Source organism: Manihot esculenta, chromosome 13 (assembly GCF_001659605.2).
Source record: "Manihot esculenta cultivar AM560-2 chromosome 13, M.esculenta_v8, whole genome shotgun sequence".
Classification (NCBI taxonomy): domain Eukaryota; kingdom Viridiplantae; phylum Streptophyta; class Magnoliopsida; order Malpighiales; family Euphorbiaceae; genus Manihot; species Manihot esculenta.
The window spans coordinates 31,588,047-31,610,500 of record NC_035173.2 but is presented as its reverse complement, the minus strand read 5'-3'; the positions used below and the strand labels follow the sequence as shown (position 1 = coordinate 31,610,500).

Sequence of the window (22,454 nt, the reverse complement as noted above, 5' to 3'; positions counted from 1 at the left end):
ATTATTCTTATAATTGATGAATTTTATTTTCAATATATATTAGATATTTTTTTTAAAAAAAATCAATAAATACTTTCAAAAAATTGTCCAATAATTTAGTACAAATAAAAATAAGTCTTTTTTCGGTGTAAAGAAAGCAGTGCAAAGCATCGAATAAAACTACCAAAGAAAAACAACTCTCACACAGTCATTAAGCATATTAAAAATTAAAGCTTAGTATTTATATATTATCATTATTAATAAATTAATTTTATATTTTTTAAAATATATTAAAATATTTTTTTTATAAACAAAATAATCCTCTCATATTTTTTTATTAAAAATAAATAAAATATTTTTTTAAAAAATTAAAATTTAATTTTATCCCCGATAATCCACCTCTTTCTTTTTTCTCAATAATCTATTTTTTTAATAATTTAATTTTTAAATCTCAATTTTTTTATTTCTTTTTTCTCAATAATCTAATTTTTAAATTTTATTTTTTTATTTTTTTTCTTCTCGTTCAATTTTTTAAAATAATTTTTTTAAATAGAAAAAAAAGTAATTTAATTTTTAATATATTTTTAATAGTATAAAAAATTAAACAAAATGATTATTTTTTAATAAAAAAACATATTTTAATAAATTTTTAAAAATATAAATATTAATTCATTAATAATAATAATATTTAAAAACTAAATAATAAATATCTCTAACAATTAAGTATATCTGCATTTGAATGTGTGAAGCTCCTAAAAGGAATCCCATGAGCGGACGAATAGACTTAACCAACTGAATGAAACGAAAATGAGTTATTACTCTGCTTGGCAGCAACTTTAATCCGTGGTTTCAGCCATAAAAACAGAACATCTATCCAGATTCCACCTTCCACAACTATTTCTAACCACACCTCCACCGAAATCTAAACCTGACTCTCTAAGAAAAGACCCATCTGCCTTCAATTTACAGTACCACGTCACTGCACTTGCTAAGCACACTTGCTGGACAATGAAACCAATATATAAAATACCCTTCTTTCCGTATATGCCTTAATTTTAAATTTTAAATTTGAAACAGTAATAGGAAAAAAAAAACATATTTCATAAATACTACATTATTAATTTTTAACAATTAAATTATTTCATCAAAGCTACAAACTCGAGAAATGCTGAGAGAGATACCCTGAGCAAGTGGTCTAAGTGCGTGCTATGAACAAGTTCCCCAGATAAGAACACGACAAATGTATTGCCTCTCTGCAAGAAAATATGAGGATAAGCTTCTCTTAAAACCTCCAAAAATCGCCTGTCCTCCTCTGAAATGCAGCTTCTTTCGCCACTGCTACTGCAGCTGCATCCTCTGCTCGCCAACTCTTTTCTTCCAAAGTTTCTTCTCATTTTCAAGCCATGACACAGCAAATCTTTTAGGTGGTTGTAAACCAGAAGATTTGGTGAACTGGAGCTAGTTTCTCCATGATTTTGGAGAGAAATAAAAGACCTGGACCTGAATTGGAAGGTGGCCATGGTGAGAAATTTTCTTTCTGTTTCAGGAGGATGATTTAGAAAGGAAGGGAGAGAATTATATCATGAAGCAATTACGCGGCTGAACGATAGAGTGTCGATAAATTCAGTTGAAGACAGTATGAAAGGGACAAAGCCAAATAAATCAGTTCGGGAATCTTAAGCACACTTGTTCTTTCAATAATTATGCAGCTGGCCCTACTTCAATTGCTTACCACAGTTACCTACGCTTTTTACCGTTCTACTCCTTTATTCTTACCGTGGCCGACCCTTCAGCGCGGTTAAAAAAAAATTATCTTCTTTTTTCTTTTTCCAAATCGTCCAATATTTGAAGCCCAATTATTCATTGTATCCTTTCCATTAAACTAATTAATAATGTGCAATCTTTCCTCAATTACATAAATCATTTGAGGAAAATAATCCAAACAAATTTTTGCATAATCATTTATAAATACTATATTTTTTTGAAATAAAAAAAATTATTTACTTAGAGATAGAATTTTTCTTTTTTTTTTCAAAATTTTTCATCTATTTATTATGCGATATTAAAAATATTACTTCTATTTTGCGCACTAATATAATGCAATAATAATTATTATTATTAGTTATGCACTGTCTCTATTTGCATGTACATTTAAAATTTCAATTTACATTTTAGATAAAAGTGATATTTAAGAAAAATTCTCTCTAAAAATTTAAATTCAAAAATTAAATTCATGCCATTAATTGGACCTCTCATTTATAGATTACAACACAATTTTAATTGAAATATAAATTTAACCCGAATCTTAACTTAGGAAAACGGATATTAATATGACCTAAGGGAATGGAATTTTCTCTCCCACCAAACACTCCATCTCTAGCTTCTAATCGTTGTAGATTTTAGAGAGAAGTTGGAAGTGAATAGAATTATGCTCTATAATATGACAAATTTCAAACGGCATAAGTATGTTCCTTGGAATCTATACTATTTTGTTGAAGAATATTAATTCAACTTTAAGGATTAAATAATTTAGCATAATTAATGCATCAATTCCTGTATTTTTAACATTAAATATAATTAATGCATCAATTCCTGTATTTTTAACATTAAATATTTAAATTATTTTATAATTTCAAATTAAATGTCTTCTTATTTTTTCTTTTTATTGAAAGTGTAAAAATATTTAAAATATTTTTAATACCTTTTTAAATGGATAAATGATACTTGAGTTATTAAATTTTAGCATAATTAATAAATCGATTTTTGTAATTTTTAAAATCACACACTTAAATTCAGTGTGTTCTCGTCTATTATAATTTAAACATTTTAATTCTTTATTTTTTATTTAAAAGAATACTTAAATCTCCAGTAACTTTTATCTATAACATCTTATTTAACTAATTTTTAATATTTTTTTCCTTAATTTTCATTTATTAAAAAATTTTAATATTTATAATTTCAAAACTTTTAACAAATACTTACAACTTTAATTATTTTTAAGTGATACCAAATAATTTTTAGGTAGATAATAAACTTTTATAAAAAATATTTTAGAAAGAAAATTATCTTTCAAAGGAAATTTGACGATCCATTAATTTTAAACGAATATATATATGGATAGAAAAGAACTGTAATTTTAGACGGATTAAATATAGAGAGATTTAAGAAATTAATTTTAAAAATATAAGAATTGATCTGTCAATTATACTAAATTGAAATACTAAATATTAATTCAATATAAAATTTTTCACATATATTGAAAATGATTTAAGCGTTAATAAGGGTATTTTAGATATTTAAAATATTTATTATCTTTAACCGTTTAATTAATAGAATTATGAATGAAAAAATTTCTAATTTGAAATAAAAGTTTAAGTGTTGATTATATATAGAATTATGGATGAAAAAAATCTATAGATATATTCAATATCTATATATATTGATTATATATAAATTTAAGTGTTTAATTTTAAAAATAAAAAAATTAATCTATTAATCATGTTAAAAATAAAAAAATTAAAATATAATTTATACATAAATTAATTGTTCTTTCTCTCTTTCAACATTTTGTAATTTTCTATAAAAAAGAATGTATTCTCTCAAATTGAATTAATTAGTTTGTACTCAAGTATATTATTTAAAAATTTTATTATTTTGTAATGCTCCATAAAAAAAGAATGTATTCTCTCAAATTGAATTAATCAGTTTGTATTCAATTATATTATTTAAAATTTTTATTAAAATATACTCTCAATGATAGTATTTTCTACGTGATGATAAATTCTCATTTAACTTAAGCATGCATGAATTGTATTTTTTTAAAAAATAATTTTTTTAAATTTAAAAAAATAAAATTCGTCTGTACAAATTAAAAAATTAATAAAGAAGTTAATTAAATTAAATTATTTTAAAATTGTTAATTTCAAATGCAAAATAAACTAAGTGCTTTAAAAATTTAAATTCATATGAAGCCTTTGGCTTTCATTTAAAAGAAAAAGCCTAGAAGTGGGAAAAGAAGCGACCCTTGAAAGGCATATATAAAAAGACTGCATATTGCAAACAACCTTCGAGTCACGGAAAAGGCATGACTAACGAGTTATATTAAAAAAGCTGCAATTTGCAAACAGACTTCTGTATTTTTATTTATTTTTATTTATTTTTTTTGCAATTTGCAACAAACTTCAACTATTTAGAGTAAGGTTAAAAAGAAAAATAAAAGAAAGAGAATGTTTGGTTGACGCTTGGCCTATGTGAGGAGTCATCACTCAATGGCTCCACATAGACACCGGCATTGTTAGTTTTGGGTGCAGAATGGATTTAGATTGGCGATTTTGTCTCTTAAAAGAAATTTACCATACACGTATGATTTTATCTGTTACATAAAGAAATTTCATTAATATATGCATAGATCAATTTAAGGGAGTTATCGCAAATGAGACCACATGAAGTATATTGCATCAAAGGCATGAGGAGGAAAAGGGGTCCTGCCATGGGCTTTTGGAGCTGAGAACTGAGATAACCCTCCGGCAGCCCAAACCAATTAGAGTGCAACCAAAGAAAATGTTCAAAGGTAAGGGGAGACGTCGTGCAAAGCCCAATGTTATTCTCTCGTGTCTTGAGGCAAACATGGCCTAATAAATGAAAAACGTTTCGTTTAAGATCACTTTCTCATAATCTGACATGTTTGCTAAGTTTATAAAACACTTGAAAAATAACTAGTTTTTTTATGTAATTTTATATATTTATTGTTTCAATGGTAAAATTGTGATTTTTTAAATAATATTTTAAATTTAATTGCACAATTGATAAATATATAAAAATTTACAAAAATAAAATTTTTTTTGATAAAATTTTAAATTATCATCATATGATGCGAACATAATATTTTAATAGCGCTATTAATTATTTATTTATTTATTTATTAAGTAAAATTTCATCATTATTATTAGCAGAATTTCTTTATAAAATTAATAATATTTTATTAATTTATATTAAAAAATAAAGCTATTAAAGTTATTAAATAATAGCATATATTTGATAAAATAATTTAGAAATTATTAAATTTAATTGCACGATTGATAAATATATAAAAATTTACAAAGAAAATTTTTTTTATTAATTATACTCAACTATTTTAATACAAATTATTTCTTATATTTTATTAAATAAATGAAAATAAAATTATTAAATACCATAATTTTTTATCACAGAGTTATTATTATTATTTATTATTATTATTTGATAATATTTTTATAATTATATATATTATATGATATGAATAATAAAAAATAATTATTTTTAATAATAAGATTAAATCATCTTAATTTATAGATCACTGATAAATTAGCAAAAGCTGCAAATTTGACCTTGGTGATGGAACTAATGAGGTAAGTGTAAAGCTTGAAACAATTGGGTAAAGGGCAAGATCTACATAAAATTTATGTATTTAAACTACAGCTTTATGCACTCAGAGACTAAATTAAGCAGTAAATCTGAGAAATAAGAGGTTATACTCCTCCAATCTTCGATTTCCATTTAAAAAAAAAAAAGACTTTATATAGACTTGATTTAGATTTTTTTGGCTTGCAATTTTGAGAGGATCAAAACAAACAAAAGAAACCAACTCCTAAATGCAAAATATTAGTTGATTTAACACAAAACTGGAAGAAAATAAAATAAAATCACCCATCAAATTAAGAAACAAATCCCAACTGAATTAGAAAGAACTATCATTACAGAAAGATAATGAAATTGTTATGGCCTAAAGCAAGCAAATACATAGAAGAATTATGGACAAATACAGCCTCAAAAGCAAGCGTCCAAAAGGCAACAGCAGCAGAGTGCCGCTAAGCTGGAAAAATGCAACATCAGAAGAAGAAACAAACATCAGAAAATTTTACTAGCTAGAAATTAAAGATTCAACGCAGCAGGGAGAGACAGACACTCACCATCCTTCAAGGAAACCAGTCTCCTGCCTGGGAGGCTGGGCGTAGCCTGGAGCATACCCTTGTGGAGGGTACCCTTGGGGAGGGTACCCCTGTGGATACCCTTGAACTGGGTACCCAGGTGGTGGATATGCATCTTTTGGATACCCTAAAATCAAGATTTTTGCAAAAACAAATAAAAAAACCAATCTCCAAAACCAAAACATGAGATCCTTTAAACCATCAAACGTACCTTGTGGTGGAGGAGCACCCACCGGCGGCTGCTGGTCGTAATAACTCATTTTTCTTTCTTCTCTGTGGATCCCTGAAGCTGCTTTTTTTTTTTCTTTGAAATGAATAAATGGGTATTAGAATTTGTGTGTTTATAGGAAGATGGTATGTGAGGAGGGTGGAGAAGCTGAGAAGAAATTTCGAGTTTCCTTAGGAAAAAGGAAATCTAAGTGGAGAAGAAAATGCAGAAGGTGGAGCTGGTGTAAGGCTTTTATGGAAAGAAGAGAAGAGAAGATAAAAAAAGATGTCATCCACTAAGGTTATGAAAATGAAAGAATCTTAACACAGTCTCTTCATGCTATAAATCTAGAATAAGCTTTCCACACGCGCTTTCAATTCCCTTTTGCTTATTAATTATAGAAAAAATTAACATTTGGTCCATAGGTATATAAAAAGTTATCATTAATAATATATTAAAACATTTTAAAATTTTAAAAAATTATTAATTAATTTCTCTGTTAATTTTATTTATTAAATTTTATATAAAAATTTAAAATATAAAATTAAAAAAATTAATTAATAAATTTTTCTACACAATAAATACTAAATATTTCATCCGTTTCAAAATTTTTATAATTTTTTAGTTTTTCACGTATATTAAAAATATAAATTTTTTATTAACCTTTTAATTATATTCATTTTAAATACATTAAATTTTATTAAATATTAAAAATATTTTAAAAATAAAAAAAATAAATGTAATTATAATTATTATAATTTAAAAAATGAATAATAATTTTAAAATAATTAAAAAATAAAAATTATAGGATAAAGGAAATAGTAAAATATTTAACATTTAATAACAATTAAGAAAGTACTAAATAATAAATTTTTTAAAATTTTAAAGATATTTTATATAAATTTTAAAATTAAAAAACTAATTAATAAATTTTTGATAAACTAAATGGTAAATTTTCTTAATTATATTTTATGGTTTCATATATTTAAGACAAGGGATACAATCTTAATTAATATATTTTCTTTAATTTGTAATTGGTGAATTTTTATAATTAATCTTTTCTATGCACCAAAAAGTTTTACAATACAATGGAATAAATTCTCCACCTCGTGAATTTAGTGCCTCTTAGTTTTTTTTAAATAAATTCTAGAATTTATTCCAACATATCATTTTTTTATTCATGTAATATGAGATTCATTTTTCATTATTTATAGAATACTTTACATTTTTATAAAAAAAAATTAGATTTTAATTCTCGAAATAATTAATGAATTTATTTTTCTATTTTTAGAGTTAAATACTTTAATTTTTAAATTTTAGTTCTAATCAAATTGAATTTCCCACCATTAAAAACACAGTCAGTAAAGACAAAAAACCATAAAACCCTTTATTAACTTTAAAAATTCCTAAACAATCACATATAACCATCAACTTAGCACCCAATTTAAATTTGAACACAAAAATAAAAATTACAGTCAACCCACAAAATCAATTCGACATAAAAAAAAAAAAATCAATTTCATAGAAAAATTGAAAGAAATAAAAATAATTTCACAAAAGAAAATTTTTTTTCAACTAGCTTGAGGTTTAGGGTATAGAACAATAATACTGGATTAACGATAAAATTCCTTCAAGTATGATTGACGATAAAGTTGGATTGACAATAAAAAAGTGCCAATCCAACAGTCTGAGAAACTTATTGCTACTTCTCGTCTTCTCTTCTGTCACATCTTGGTAAAAAAAACAAAAGAAGAGTCCCAATTTGGAAAAGGAAGAAGTGTTGGTAGTAAGGCCATCTCCAACTTTGCGCCAAATTTTATTTTGGCGTTCGAGATGATCCTCTAATGCAGCGTCAAAATCTATCGGAATTTTAGCGCGGCGTTTGGCGTGATACTGTAGTAGCGCCATCTTTTTTAAATTTATAATATAATTCAAATTTTATATCTTTTTTTATTTTTTTAATTTATAATATAATTCAAAACTTATATATATTTTTTAATTAAGTTTATTTTTTTTCACTCTCATTATTTATTATATTTAATGTTTAAGTAATGTTTTTTATCATTATTATTTAATTAATACATTTTTATAATTAATATATTTTTATTTGCTTATTTATAAAATAATTAAATATTTAAATATTGGATGAAAATATAAAATATATAAATATTTAGAGTGAATATATAAAATTATATGAATTTTTTGAGTGAAATATATAAATAAAATTAAAGTAAAATAAATAATATAATATTAAAGAGAGAAGAATATAAATAGAATATTATTTTTGGTGTTAAAAATAGTATAGAAAGTGGTGTATAGAGTTGGAAATGGCCTAAAAAGAAGTAGAGAAGGACGAGAATAAAATGGAGAAAAAAGGAGGAATAAATAAAGAGAATTAAAAATAAAATAAGAGCATTTTAAAGATAAAATATAATATCTCACTTTTAATTTTATGGACCTCATTGATTTAATAAAAACAATGGATGAAAATGGATGAAAATTAAAATTTAAGAATGTATTCGGTTTTATAAATAGAGAGATAGATTTATTAATTATATTATATTTTGAAAATTAAAAATAAACTTTTTTATGAATATAAAATGCCATAAAAAATTTAATTTTTAAAGATATCTTTTATTATAATTATTTTATTTTCCATTATGCTAATAAAAGCTAAAAGCAAACATGTCAAACCAAAAGTCATTGAAGTAAATAAAAAAAAAAACAGCAAAACGGTAAAAATCAAAGAGTGCGAGTGATGAGTTTTCTTCAAAGAAAGGACCCAGGCAACATGGCAATTTTCAGAGGGTATTCATAAAGTCAAAAGTGATCAATTTCTTGTCTACAAATTTTATGACACTATATAATGGCGTTTGACTAAAAAGCACATGATGGGAATAAAAATAAATATTTAAATGTTAAGACTTCTTTTTCAAAATCTTACATTTCCTTTTTTATATATATAATATAAATAGGATTGTATTTAAATAAGGCCTAGCAATACATGAAAAAGTCAATACAAAGCTCAAAATCTAAACTAAATTCATACTAAAACCAATCCAATTAAAAGTTACATTGCAACCAATTGTTCTCTCATTGAGTGTGAACTTTTAAGTTTTCTTTGAGTTTTCATCAGTTTTTTTCTGGGTTTGCTTCCTCTTTTTTATCTCTTATCATTGTTTTTCCTCGTCCTTCTTTGTTTTTATTTTTTTTGTGTCGAGCTTTGTGTCTCTTGGAATGAATTCTCCGTTAGTTGATATTAATGCTTTCCGTGAAAAAATAAATCACCTCTCTTGAAAAGATACAATGTTGGACTTTCATACTGATAATAAAATTGCATCTTTTCTCTCGTCTCTTGTTTTAGTGAGAAAATTTTTTATCCTTTAAGTTTTGTCCGTTAACTCATATTAGAAATATTGTAAAAATTATTTGGATCCCTGCTTTTGAATTTAAAGTTGATGCTTTGAATGAAAAAAAAAAAAAAATACTTTTTTCATCACTTTTCTCCATGAACCAGACAAATTCAAGGTCATGGAAGGCATTTCGTGGTCATTAATAATTGTTTGCTTATTTTGAAAGATTAGGCACCAAATCTAAAATTTCAAGAAATTGATTTTGCCTCATGTCAGGTCTGGATTCAAATTTATGGCTTGCCCCTTAACCAGATGATGAGACAAAATGCAGAAATTATTGGCAGATTATTTAAACGGTTAAAGGAAGTAGATATTGTCTCCAACCATGATGTATCGATAGGATCTTTCCTTCGTATTAAGGCTCGAATTGATCTTTATGCTCTACTGAGAAACAATCCTCATTACTATCATGATCCTTCTTCAAAGTTAGATTAGCTTCTTTTGAAAAATTGTAATCTATAAGTTAGTTTATGAATAAAATTTGATTTTTTGAAAAAAAAAATCAATTTATACATCTAGAAATTATAAATTTATTTATAATTTAATATAATATTCCGGACATGAATATTTCAACTGCCAACAGGATCCAAATAACTCTGGGAACAGCATATCCAGGATGAAACTGTTTAAACAAAAATGGAACTATGATCTTAATGAAGTAATTATGAACAAAAGAATGTCTCTTAAAAGCACAAGAATCGATAAATTTTAAGCTGAAATGAGGAAGTAAAACAACCTGAAGAATCATAACGACAGCCAAAATCCATCTTATGTTAGGACAAGTTTACGGATAGCCCATCATTTTGATATTTTTATAATTAAATTATATCAAAAATAATTTTAAATTATTATTTCATATTTTCTAAGAAAGTGTTCTCTCAACTACAACTCAATGCTAAGTAAACACTACATCATTGGAAAATTACAAAGATGATCCCAATTGCCATGGCACTGCTGTAATGAAAAGCTAATGACTTGCTCGAAGAGATGCCAGGCGCAAAACAATGACCAAGTTTAAGGAAAGAATTCTGCCAAACAAAAATGAGCAAGTTACTGAAATTAAAATGAATCAAAAAATAGTTTTTTTTTAATATATACATAGAAAGTTTATTGAATCAAAAGAAAGTTAATTCACTCAAATAAACAAAATGACCTTTTTCAATGGACAATTCAAGGTTTTCTCAGGATATATTAAGAAGATAATTTTAATTATATTAATTATATTTCTTAATATATATAAAAATAATTAAAATCTATCTTTATAAAACCAAGAAACTCAATAAATATTAGTTAAATAATATTTAAAATTGAATCTAAGATAAAATACTTTTAGTTACAATAATATTAAAATAATAAAATATTTTTTTCAAACTGTTTCTGATAACATTTTAAAATAATGGTTTTTTATTTAAAGAACGGTTTATATTTAAATAAGGATTTTTTTTAATCTTATTAAAGTTAAATGCGCATATTAAATTTGAGTCGGTTTAACTTACTAAAAAAATTAAGTCAAGAAAGAGAAATATCTAAACTTTTTATAAGGGCACATTACTCTATTTTAAATTAATGTGAAATTTAACATATTCTACTCATACCAAGTTGGTGGAAAATTTTGATATTATATTAAATTTGGGTCAAAGCTGACTCACTTAAAAATTAGCTAAAGAGAAAAGAGTATTTAAACCTCTTATGAGGCGCACGTTATCTATATTTCAAATCGACGTGAGATTCAATATAATTTTATTAGAAAAGTTTTAAGGATCAAAGCATCAAATTCAAAGTTATAGATACTAGCCTTCAATATGAGAGGATGAATCTCAAATCGACGTGAGATTCAATATAATTTTATTAGAAAAGTTTTAAGGATCAAAGCATCAAATTCAAAGCTATAGATACTAGCCTTTAATATGAGAGGATGTTTTATAAAGCAATGGAAAATTTTTCAAGGTTTAAAAACTTGAAACTTTATTTTAAAAGGTGTGACTTTTTAAAATAAGATTTTTGAAGGTTTTTAAAACCTCTAGAAATCTTCCATCTCAATCCATCAAATTAGTGGGTTGGAGAAGATTTTCTTTTTAAAACTTTTAACTACTTCAAAAAAAAAATTTTTTTTCTCGAATAATAAAAAGTTAATAAAATTTAAAAATCATAAAAATAATTATATCTTATAAAAAAGAAATTCTTTAGAAATATTACTTTCCTCCCAAACAGAACGTAAAGATGCAAGATATAGAGAGCCAATGCAAAACAAATCCCAATAAAGCCAAAGTCTGGTCCTAACAGAAAGGCCCAAACCTAACAATTTAGCCCAACTAAAACTAACTCTAAGGAATCTAGTAGCCCGAGCTGGATGGAAAAATCCTTTTTCTAAGGCATAATAGTGCGACTCAAAAGACTAAATAAAATTTAGTTTAATTTTTTATTTAATTCGGTTCGATTTGATTTTTAATTTTAAAAATTTCAATTATTTTTATTCGGTTCAATTTTAATTAGAAAAAAATCGAAAAAATCGAACTCAACCGATTAATGATAATAATATATTATTTTCAATAATATAAAAAAATTAAATTATATTAATATTAAAATATTGTAATTAAATTTTAAAATATTAAAAATAAAGTGTAAAATTTCGATTCGATTCGATTTCTGATCAAATCAATCGGTTCGATTTTTATAAATACTAAAATTTTAATTTTCGATTTATTCAGTTCAATTCGGTTTTGAACCGTACCGACCGAATACTCACCCCTATATACACGTACTATCGCATTATACGATTCCTAATAATTTAGAAAATCAAAGCGACTGCATGCATGTAGTAGATTAGAGATTCATTAATTGAGATGTTTTTTGATCCTCTATTTGTTCTGAATTATTGTTTGGTGAATAATTTTCTTTGTTAATTATGAACTGCCTATGATAATCATACAATGTATTATGAAGATTTAAACTGCAGGGATTCCATAATTTGATCTTAATTAGAAGGTTGCAATAAAGAAAAATGGTTAGGATACGGTATGGAAACCCTCCGTGAAAAATTTTTAGGGTAATTTTTTATTATAAAGGAAAAAATTTATTTTGACTAGATTTATATGAATTCGTAGGGTTGAATCTCAGTGAAATCCACATGAAATTCTATAATTTTTACATTAAATTACAGAACTCATCACAAATTTATAAGGTAAATGATCCATTATTCACAAAAGAATAGCATAAATAAATAAATAGAGATTAAGCATTAACAAACGGGTAAATTTCATATCTAATAGTGCAACTCCCACCAACAACTCTACCTCCTTGTTTCCCATAACAGCAACTTGGGAGTTCACCAATGGCACCATCAAGACACTTCTTGCAATCATCACTGGAGAGATCTCTCGTGCACTGAGCCATCCCATAAACTTTCTCTGATCCCTCATCAACTTCCATCTCTCCAGCTGCATACATCCTCGGGTTGATGGAAGCATTCTGTGCTAGTTGGCTCAACAGCTGCTTCGTCCTCTGGTTAAATGCCATTGGATCACTTGCATTTTGCACGTTCAAGAGGTAGAACTTGTTTTGTTTGTCTATTTGGCCAAAGAAATCCTTGTTGGAGTACTTCAATACACAGTTATTGTACCATATAATTCCTCCTTTTTTGTAAGGGCAGAGCTTTCGGATCTCATTGCTTGCTTCTGCTACACAAGTTCTGCAATCTGAGGCTGAGACATCTCCTCTGCAAAGAGCGAGCCCATATGCCCTTTCTTGGGTACTCTGAGCCAGAGAACCAAGAGCAAATCCACTGGGTGGAGCTAGATAGTAAAAATTGCTCATGAGTTTCTTAAGACTTGTTTCGTATGGGCTGTGGGAAGTGAAGTTATCATTGCTTGAACAAAAATGCAGTAGAGGGTTGGTTCCAACAACAGTTTGGAAGATTAAAGCTAAGCTTAACAGATCGAAGAAGAAGCTAACTCTTGAAGAAGGCATTGTGTTTGTAAGTGATGAATGGCTGAGATGATTAAAGATATTGCTGAGTTGAAGATTCATACAATGTAGCCATGTATATTTATAGTGCTAATCTCTATGTTGATTCAGGATTAATTAAGAATTGACCTTTTCTCGTTGATTTTGCCAAATGCTCAAGCTGACAAGAACTTTTCAAAAATAGGCTGCCCTCTTTGACACAGAAAACATCAGCAGAGTGAAGGGAAATGGAATATTGTTGAAGTCATTTTTACATAAACGAGTTTATAATAAGAAAATAGAAATGCAGAGATAATTACTCAATAAATAATCGATCATGCTTGACATGGTCTGCAACATTTTTAATTTTTTTAATCATTTCGTGACGAATTCAAGTATTGTATCCGATGAACAAACTTTCTTATAGATATAGTAATAGGAAAATATAATACAATGATTGACCAAGCTAAATAATTAAAAATATTTAAAAAAAAAAAGAAGTATTCAGAGGAAGCTTTTGTCCAAGTTTTTGTCTAATGAGTTCGATTTGCAATCCTTTCTATATACAATTAAAAAAGATTATCTAAAATATTAAATTTAATATTCATAAACTGATTTAAATATTTATTTGTAATTGTAAATTAAAAAATCATAAATATAGTTTTAATAAATTAGTAATATATACTATTAATTTAAAATTTTAAACACTAAATACATATATAAAAATTTGAATTTTAAATTTTCTAGAATTTAATTAAAAATCTTATTCTTTTACCTAGTTCGTTGAACCATTTTTAAAATATTTTTAGATAGTTAAGTGGTTTAATCTCTTCGACTAGAGATGCTATTAATAAAAAAAATTACATAGCATTGTTTTAAATATACTAAGTAAATTGAGTAGCTCTATATTATAAAATAATTTTTAAGTTAAAAAATTATTTTTTTAATAACTATAGGTTTTTCAAAAATCTATTGAGATTATTGTGATCAACCCATTAAAGAGTGGAGTGCTCTCGATAATTATCTATTTAATGGAAAGAAATATCGAATCACTCGTTTCAATACCGGTCGAATGGAAATTAATAATACGGTCGAATGGAAATTAATAATACCAAAAATCTTATAGAAACCCAGCTTTAGCCAAGTTTTAATGTAATGTGCTGTTTATAAAAAGTAAAAGAGAGCATGTTTTTTATATTTGTTGCTTTTATTCATAGGAAAAGAGGAGGGAGGAGAGTGAGGGTCTTGCCCTTGGAGTATGTGCTAAGAGCAACGTTATTATGGTGTTTTTAAAGTAGCAAACTCTGAAATGCTCTGCAAGGCTGGCTTCCATTGCCCCCCACCACCACAATGCCTTCTGCTGCTGCTGCTGCTGCTGCTGCTGCTGCGCCTGCTGCCACTATTGCTTCCCAGTCGGTGAACCTCCTGCTCCACCTGCAAAAGACACTCCACCATGAGATAATGACAATTCATATTTATGCAACTCATCTGTTTCCTTTATCTACACGTGCTTCTCGTAGTTAAAAGTTTCATTATTAGTTTCTTTCTTTCTTTTTTTTTTTACTCTGACATAAAGTAAGTATATGGATAACCTAGGTGGCATTACACAACAAGAAATATGTAGATATTTCTTGCATTGAGTGATTGTAACTTTGTATCATAATAATGAAAATGAAAACCTTAAAAAAATAAGATTGTTTTTCTATTATGCACTAGTCAAATAAAGACAAGACCATATGATGATCCAATGGTTATATGCCATGTATGTGCAATTATTTTAACAAATTAACTTGAAGTGGAAGCTCCTACAACCAGCTGTAAAGTGGGTAAATAGAGGAGATGATCATGAGAAATCACTAAAAGATGATTGCAGATCCATTAAAGATGATATGGGATTGAAAATTAGTGAATCATACAAAAGATAAAGAACAAGATTTCACTCAAATGCCTCAAGAAGGAAAAAGAATCATCCTAAATTAAGGTTGCAGATTCCTCCATGACAAGACATTATAGATATCTTTTATAATTAATGTAATAAAAATTAAAAACTGCATTTATATCCGACTGATATATAGTTTCGTTTGAGAAATGTAAATAATTAACAGAAGCAATACAAATCTAGCAGATAAATGATGTGTGCCTCGATATCTGCAATTTAAAGAAAGTTTCAGATTCTTCCAGGCTGATCAGACGCTGAAATAGTTCTAAATTTGCATTCTTGGAACCTGAGAATATGATCTAATTTTGCATACTGGAAACCCACAGGCTCTTTTTTTTTTGTTGTTGTTAATTATCATTTATTTCATTACTCACATTAGAGTTGAAGAAGATTCAAGTTCAGGTTTTGTTACCTTGACAGAGCTGCAGCCCTTAGATTTAGAACTGGGGTCTGGATTCAAACTCAGGCCACCGGAGTCCTTCCTCTTCATTTCAGCTGCAACTCCAAACCCTCGTTTGTCCTTCAACAGCTTTCCTAGTTTAACACTTTTCTTCAAAGCAAACTCTTTCAGCACATCTGAAAATAAAAGAAGTTAAGTCACAAAGAAGTTGCACTTCCTTCTAGAAAGAGAAGAAGAGAAGTAATTAACAATTCCCGGATGCTACCTTCAAAACTGACGAGTCTATAGACCTGCCCAATAATCAGGGTGTCCTCAGGTCGAAGAAGCTTGAGCTGCTTCAATGGCAACCCATTTTCTGTCCTCATCGTTGGAGATGTAACGACAAGAGCCACATAGTTGCCAGGATTCGAGTTCATGATCTCATGAGCGCTAACAGACCAGTAAATCCTCTCGATCTTGTTTCCTGGATGTTGAATCACCACTGTTGCTGCTTCTGCAGCTTGACAATTACCCATTTCGCACGAGAAACGCGCAAGTATTTTCTTCGAGAGTAGAGATTTAGAAGTAGAAGTAAACTGGTATAGCTAAGCTAGCTTTTGGAGAATTTGAAAATGCTGACGCTGGTTCACGTTCACGAAGTACGGCAAGAATCCAGGGATGTGACAATGAGATTCCCCGAGAATCGAGGGAAAAAAAGAAAGAAATAAAAACCAAGAACAGCAAGTCTGCAAAATCTCTCTCACTTAAATGAGCAGAGCTGAAAAGAGGATGCAGGTCTCGATGATATGCCTGCCATATCATGAGCATATAATCGAGGGTACTGTGAGAATAGTTTTTTTCTTGATGAAATTGTTATCTTATAAAATCATAATTTAAAAAGCTTTAATTACTTTATCGTCGTCCAAACAAAGTATTAATCTCATCTAACTTGCGGAAGCCATTCAAAAAGAAGGAAAGAATGTTAGAAATCATGGAGATGCTGACATTCATAATCGCAAGAACCCTTCTTTTAAGCCCACTCCAGCAATTGAGCTTCCAAGAAAGAGCAACTCGTTGTATGGATCTTCAAAACGAATTTCCTCCTCATGATAGCTCTAGGATTTGTAGCCAAAGCACGTAGAAAACTCAAACATAAAGTAAAAAACAAACAAAAATAGTTACTTGTACTACTCAAAGGTAGGGAAAGCCAGCATAGACATAAATTGGGCTTATTCAGAAGGAAGAAAATGGAAAATAGTAATTTAAAATAAATAATTTTATAAGAAAAAACTTTAAATAAATTAATATATAATTTTACATGATTTTTATTCCATTTAAAATGAAAATTTATTAAATTAAAAAATTAAATTGTTTTATGAAATAAAACAATTAATTAAATAAAATTTTTATAAAATTTTTATTTTCTATACTAAAATCACCCTATATGCTTCTAAGTTCAAAGGATGTTTACAATTAAAGTTTTAAAAAGATATTTAGAATTTATGTTAGCTTGACCCATCTACTTGGAGTTCTATTCCCACCTTGTTAATTAATCCTTCGTCCTTTTTCCTTATTCTCGTTAGACGTACTACCGCTTTTCTATTATGGTATTATCTGTTATTGTCATATAGACCCTTACGCACAGACAATATCAACGTATTTATTTCTATCAAACGGTTATTTAATTCTCTTTTAACGTGCATATTAATAGGATCGCAGAATAATTGGTCTGCTCTCCTACCTCTCGTCACGTCATCCGAACGACTATTCAATTCTCCTTCGAACATATTAATAGGGTTGCGGGATAGCTGGATTTACTCTTCTACCTCTTATCACGTTACTCGAGCTAATCTCTCCTCTAATGAATCTAAATTTTAGATCAGTCTTACTTTAATTATGGATTGGATAGCGCGCTGATAGATAGAACTGTTCAGTGGAGTCTACTGAATTTTAAGTCTATTTTTTTTTTAGAATTCATCCTTAATCGGAGTGCTAAAAATCCAACAATCATCAATATTCTTATAATTTTCATGCTATGAAGTTGATAAAGATTATTCTCATTTTCTAATTTCACAATTTTTTTTGTCGCATTCATTTTCCTTTTCATATATGAAAATTTTTCTTTTCATTTTTGTCATTTTTAGATATCTCAACATTTTTTTTTCTTAAGTTGAATTGAAGGTGCTGAAGCTACACGGTGAAGAAGAAAATTTCGACAACTTCTTGGACAATCATCATCATGTTATCCATCCGTGAAGAAACACGGGACGGGACAGAAATGGAAAAAACAAAAAATTTTAAAAACAATTTGTCGTTTGTTAAGTACTCTTACTAATAATAGTAATTTAATAATTAAAAAAATAATAATTTATTGATTTTTAAAATTATAAAATTTAAATTATTTGCTTTAAAAATATAAAAATAATATATAAATTTTAGTATACTAAGAGAAAATTATAGTCAGATTCTTAATTAGCATGTTTATTAGTATTTCAAAAACTTTTAATTAATATAGTTTTGTATTCATAAAATTAAACTTTTAATTTTTTTATTAAAAAATTTATTAACTATTTTAAATATTTATAATATTTAATCCTTTAATTTAAATTTCATAAATTATTTAATTTTTATAATTTTAAATTATTATATTATTTAATCTTTTTAATTAAAAGTAAAATAATTTGATTAATTTGTTTTAACAGAATAATTAAGCAATTTAATTACATTTTAACTGAATGATTTTTAGGGATAAATTAATAAATTTTTAAAAAAATTCAAAAATCTTTTAGTATTTCATTTTTAAACTAAATATAAATGGTTAAAATTTTAAATTTACTAATAAATTATACATTAAAATTAAAAATATTAAATTTTACTTTTTATTTTTTATTTAAATTTATTTTTAAATTACTAATTTATCATCTCGTAATTTTTATTTTTTTAATTATTTTAAAATTATTATTCATTTTTCTTTTTTATATTGAAATAATATATAAATTAATTATTATAATTTTATTTTTATTTTTATTTTTAAGAAAAATTTTAAAATATTTTTTAATATTTAATAAAATTTAATATTTTAATATAAATATAATTAAAAAATTAATAAAAAAATTAAAAAAATAAAGAAGAAAAACACGGGACGAAGAATATTAAAATTGTGAATAAACTATCACCTACCACACTAAATTCGTTTAGCGTTTTTTCTTAATCTTTTAATAATAGCGATCAACTTGAAATAAAATATCTCCCACAAAGCAAACTATGTAAAAGGACCGTCTTCGTCGAGGCAGTGCCAGTGCTCCTCGAATTCATCTTTGGCATCTCCATATATATTCAGAGCATCTCTCTTTCGCATCTCCTCAAAAGCCCAAAGCATTTCTCTCTCTCTCTCTCTCTCTCTCTTGTCATTTAGAGCTTAGATTTTTCTCTTTTCTTGGCTTCTTGTTCAATCTAATCTTCTTGGTTTCACTCGGTAGCGCTTTTGTTGTTTGATTTCAGCTCTGTTTACAACCGCCTCAGAATTGTATATAAACCTTTCTCCCTGAAGATTCACCATCTGGGTTTTCTCTCTCAGTGGGTGCTTCTTCAATTTCAGGTACTGTTTCTCTGATTTTCTCTTCTGGGTGTCTTTTATCTCTTTCTCTTTCCTTCCCCATGAGATTAGGAAAGATTGGAAAATTTGACTACTAAAATCTATGGAAATTTGTTGGTTGGATACAATTGGAGAAAAGAAAGAAAGAAAGAAAGAAAGAAACATTAAGTATAAATTCTTAGCAATTAAACATGTGAAGGTGAAAATGGCAGGACCATGTCAAGGAACGGAAATCATTATTGTTTTCTAATTGAATTCTTGAATTCCTTGGTTGATCCTACAACTTGGGTTTTCACTTCTTTGCCTATTTAAATTTTTTTGGCAGCTGTCGAAGAGACTTATCTTCTGTTTTGCTTGTACTAATATTTTGGTCGATAATGGATACTGGGAAGCAAAGCAGTGAGGCCAAAAAGGTTATATCTGAAAAAATGGAGAAGCACCAAGTGAGCTCTTCGAAGGAAGGGAAAGGGAAGAGATTGTGGAAGACAGTGAAGTACCAGCTTGTAGAATATCATTGTTTGCCAGGTTATTTAAGGGACAATGAGTACATCGTGGGCCATTATCGATCTGAATGGCCAATGAAGCAGGTTCTGCTAAGCATATTCAGTATCCATAATGAGACTTTAAATGTTTGGACGTAAGTTTTCTTTTCTTTTTCCTTTTTTTAAAACACAATTTCTTTTACTATTATTAACAAATGGTTTATATTTAAATTTGATAAGTTTTACAACCAGATGACAAGCGGCCAACTAGTTGTTGCTACCTTTTTGTATGGATTTATGGGTACTGTGCTACGTAGAGAAGATTGCTTGCTGTGTCTCTTGCTTTGAATTTTATTAACACTATTGTGAACATTTTAATAAGAAACACTTAAGGATGTGATCTGGCATAAAGTTCAGCCTGTAGGTAGATCAAATTGCAAAAGCAGAATTTCACAGGAAGCGTAAAGGATTGCAATCATGTTATGGAGCCCCTCAAAGTTGCTATTTCTTGGGAAAATTAGCCTTCTTTTGGCTGTCAATTTCTTACATATCTATAAGTGGTTATAATTTGTTAATGCAGGGTTTTAAATTTTCTTTTGTTGGACCCTTGTTTCAAAAAATAAACTTGCTGCTTCCATTCCCATATCACCTATCTTTAATGATAAACAATGTTCCTTGCAGGCATTTGATTGGGTTCTTCCTTTTCCTTTCCCTGACCATATGCACTGCCATAAAGGTTCCTAAGGTTATTGACCTTCACTCTCTACAACTTCCAGACATGTTGAAAGCTGATTTGCACAAATTGCAGGAATGCCTCCCTTCTTTACCCACCATGCCTAATATTCCCAGACTTAGGGAGGAAATAAAGGCTACATTGCCCTCAATGGATTTGCTTCCATCTCTCCCAGGATGGCACATTATGGAACTTCTATATAATTGCTTGCCTGAACGATTCTCCAGTGAAAACCACACAAATGTCTGTGTTCTGGTAATGCTCTTTTTCTTTGATGCCTTTGAGATATTGGTAATTTTGTATCTCACTGTATGATTATGAAATTTCTACTCCTTAATTTTTGTCTGTATGGTGTTCAATTGTTATTTTAGAAGTTCATATTGTTTGGTGGTGGTATCTTCCGGATGACTTCCAAACTTGTCTGTGCCTCAGATATTTTAGATCAACTTTTGCAGGGTTGAATTTCCTAATATTGTCGGTGCCTGTATAACTAAGCCAGAGATCATGTAACGTAGAAGTTCTGTGCTTTCAGACTTGCAGCAGAAAATGTTTGATGGTGATTTGCTTGTGATGGTGGTTAATCAGATTGCATGTGATGGTTGTTATGTAATGTGACTGCTACTTGCTGATGTTAATTGCCTGATCATATAGTTCACATTTCATCTATATATGGCTGTGATGTGTCGGTGCAGTAAATTTTCACCCTTCTTGAACCCACTAGGGGAGAGATGTTTTTAAAGATTTTAGAACCACAAACAAATCTGTACTTTTTTGTGGGGTCTTTTGAGGAGTTAATGTCTTTACTTCTGTGTGAGAGTGACACCTTAGTGGGGTGATCTATTTTCTGATTTTGTAGTTAACAGTTGGCTTTCTTTCATCTTGGAAAACTTCTTACAGCTAATGATCTGTTCTTTTACAGCGTAGCATGAAGGAGGATGTGGTGAACATGATCGCCCCCCTGATGGTGAGGCCAATCACACGATGGCCCTTTTTTGTTTTCCTCGGCGGGGCCATGTTTTGCTTGCTAGCTAGCAGCACATGCCACCTTCTCTCCTGCCACTCCGAACGCATGTCATACATTATGCTCAGGCTTGACTATGCCGGAATTGCAGCCCTCATCTCTACCTCCTTCTACCCTCCTGTCTATTACTCCTTCATGTGCAGCCCTTTCTTCTGCAATCTCTATTTGGGATTCATAACCATCTTGGGAATTGCCACAATCTTGGTTTCTCTTCTGCCAATGTTTGAAAAGCCAGAGTTTCGCACCATTCGAGCAGCTCTCTTCTCTGGCATGGGCTTGTCTGGAATAGCACCGATCCTGCACAAGCTTATCTTGTTCTGGCACCAGCCTGAGGCTCTCCACACAACAGGCTATGAAGTTCTGATGGGGGTTTTGTATTTAATTGGGGCTTTGGTTTATGCTACAAGAATTCCAGAGCGATGGATGCCTGGAAAATTTGATATTGCAGGGCACAGCCACCAACTTTTCCATATATTTGTAGTGGCTGGGGCTTACGCTCATTATCATGCTGGGCTTGTTTACCTCAAGTGGAGAGACCTGGAAGGCTGTTAGAGAAATTATATTCAGAATCTTAACAAGTAAATTTGTGGATGAAATCCTAGGAAATTGCTCTGTATAAATAAACATCTAGACTCTGGATGTAAGAACCCAGAGGGAAAAGCAGAATGCTATTTCCTCAATTCTGTGTATTTGGACATGTGCTGTGATAATTACTGCCTGCAATGGTTGTAGATTCACAGTTTTAAAAGAAAAATAAAAGGGTTCGTTTATGAAGCTGTCAACTCCTAACAGATAAG

The 22,454-nt window shown here is 28.4% G+C and overlaps 4 protein-coding genes across 4 annotated transcripts; 1 reads left to right on the top strand and 3 right to left on the bottom strand.

Moving 5' to 3' along the window:
* Nucleotides 1–5,672: 5,672 nt before the first annotated feature.
* Nucleotides 5,673–6,457, bottom strand: LOC110630282 (cysteine-rich and transmembrane domain-containing protein WIH2). The gene is made up of 3 exons (XM_021777691.2): nt 6,157–6,457; nt 5,928–6,072; nt 5,673–5,830 (listed from the first exon to the last, which is right to left on the bottom strand). The coding sequence occupies exons 1-3, from the start codon at nt 6,203–6,205 to the stop codon at nt 5,785–5,787; spliced, it is 240 nt and encodes a 79-aa protein (XP_021633383.1). The 5' UTR covers nt 6,206–6,457; the 3' UTR covers nt 5,673–5,784.
* A 6,305-nt stretch (nt 6,458–12,762) lies between these two features.
* Nucleotides 12,763–13,898, bottom strand: LOC110629043 (cysteine-rich repeat secretory protein 38). The gene has a single exon (XM_021775883.2). The coding sequence runs from the start codon at nt 13,590–13,592 to the stop codon at nt 12,798–12,800; it is 795 nt and encodes a 264-aa protein (XP_021631575.1). The 5' UTR covers nt 13,593–13,898; the 3' UTR covers nt 12,763–12,797.
* A 707-nt stretch (nt 13,899–14,605) lies between these two features.
* Nucleotides 14,606–16,911, bottom strand: LOC110630523. Its single transcript, XM_021778054.2, has 3 exons — nt 16,113–16,911; nt 15,860–16,023; nt 14,606–14,942 (listed from the first exon to the last, which is right to left on the bottom strand). The coding sequence occupies exons 1-3, from the start codon at nt 16,360–16,362 to the stop codon at nt 14,787–14,789; spliced, it is 570 nt and encodes a 189-aa protein (XP_021633746.1). The 5' UTR covers nt 16,363–16,911; the 3' UTR covers nt 14,606–14,786.
* A 2,151-nt stretch (nt 16,912–19,062) lies between these two features.
* Nucleotides 19,063–22,431, top strand: LOC110630228 (heptahelical transmembrane protein 4). The gene is made up of 4 exons (XM_021777615.2): nt 19,063–19,424; nt 19,747–20,058; nt 20,585–20,891; nt 21,556–22,431. Exons 2-4 carry the CDS (start codon nt 19,799–19,801, stop codon nt 22,207–22,209), a joined length of 1,221 nt encoding a protein of 406 aa, XP_021633307.1. The 5' UTR covers nt 19,063–19,424; nt 19,747–19,798; the 3' UTR covers nt 22,210–22,431.
* The last annotated feature ends 23 nt before the right edge of the window (nt 22,432–22,454 follow it).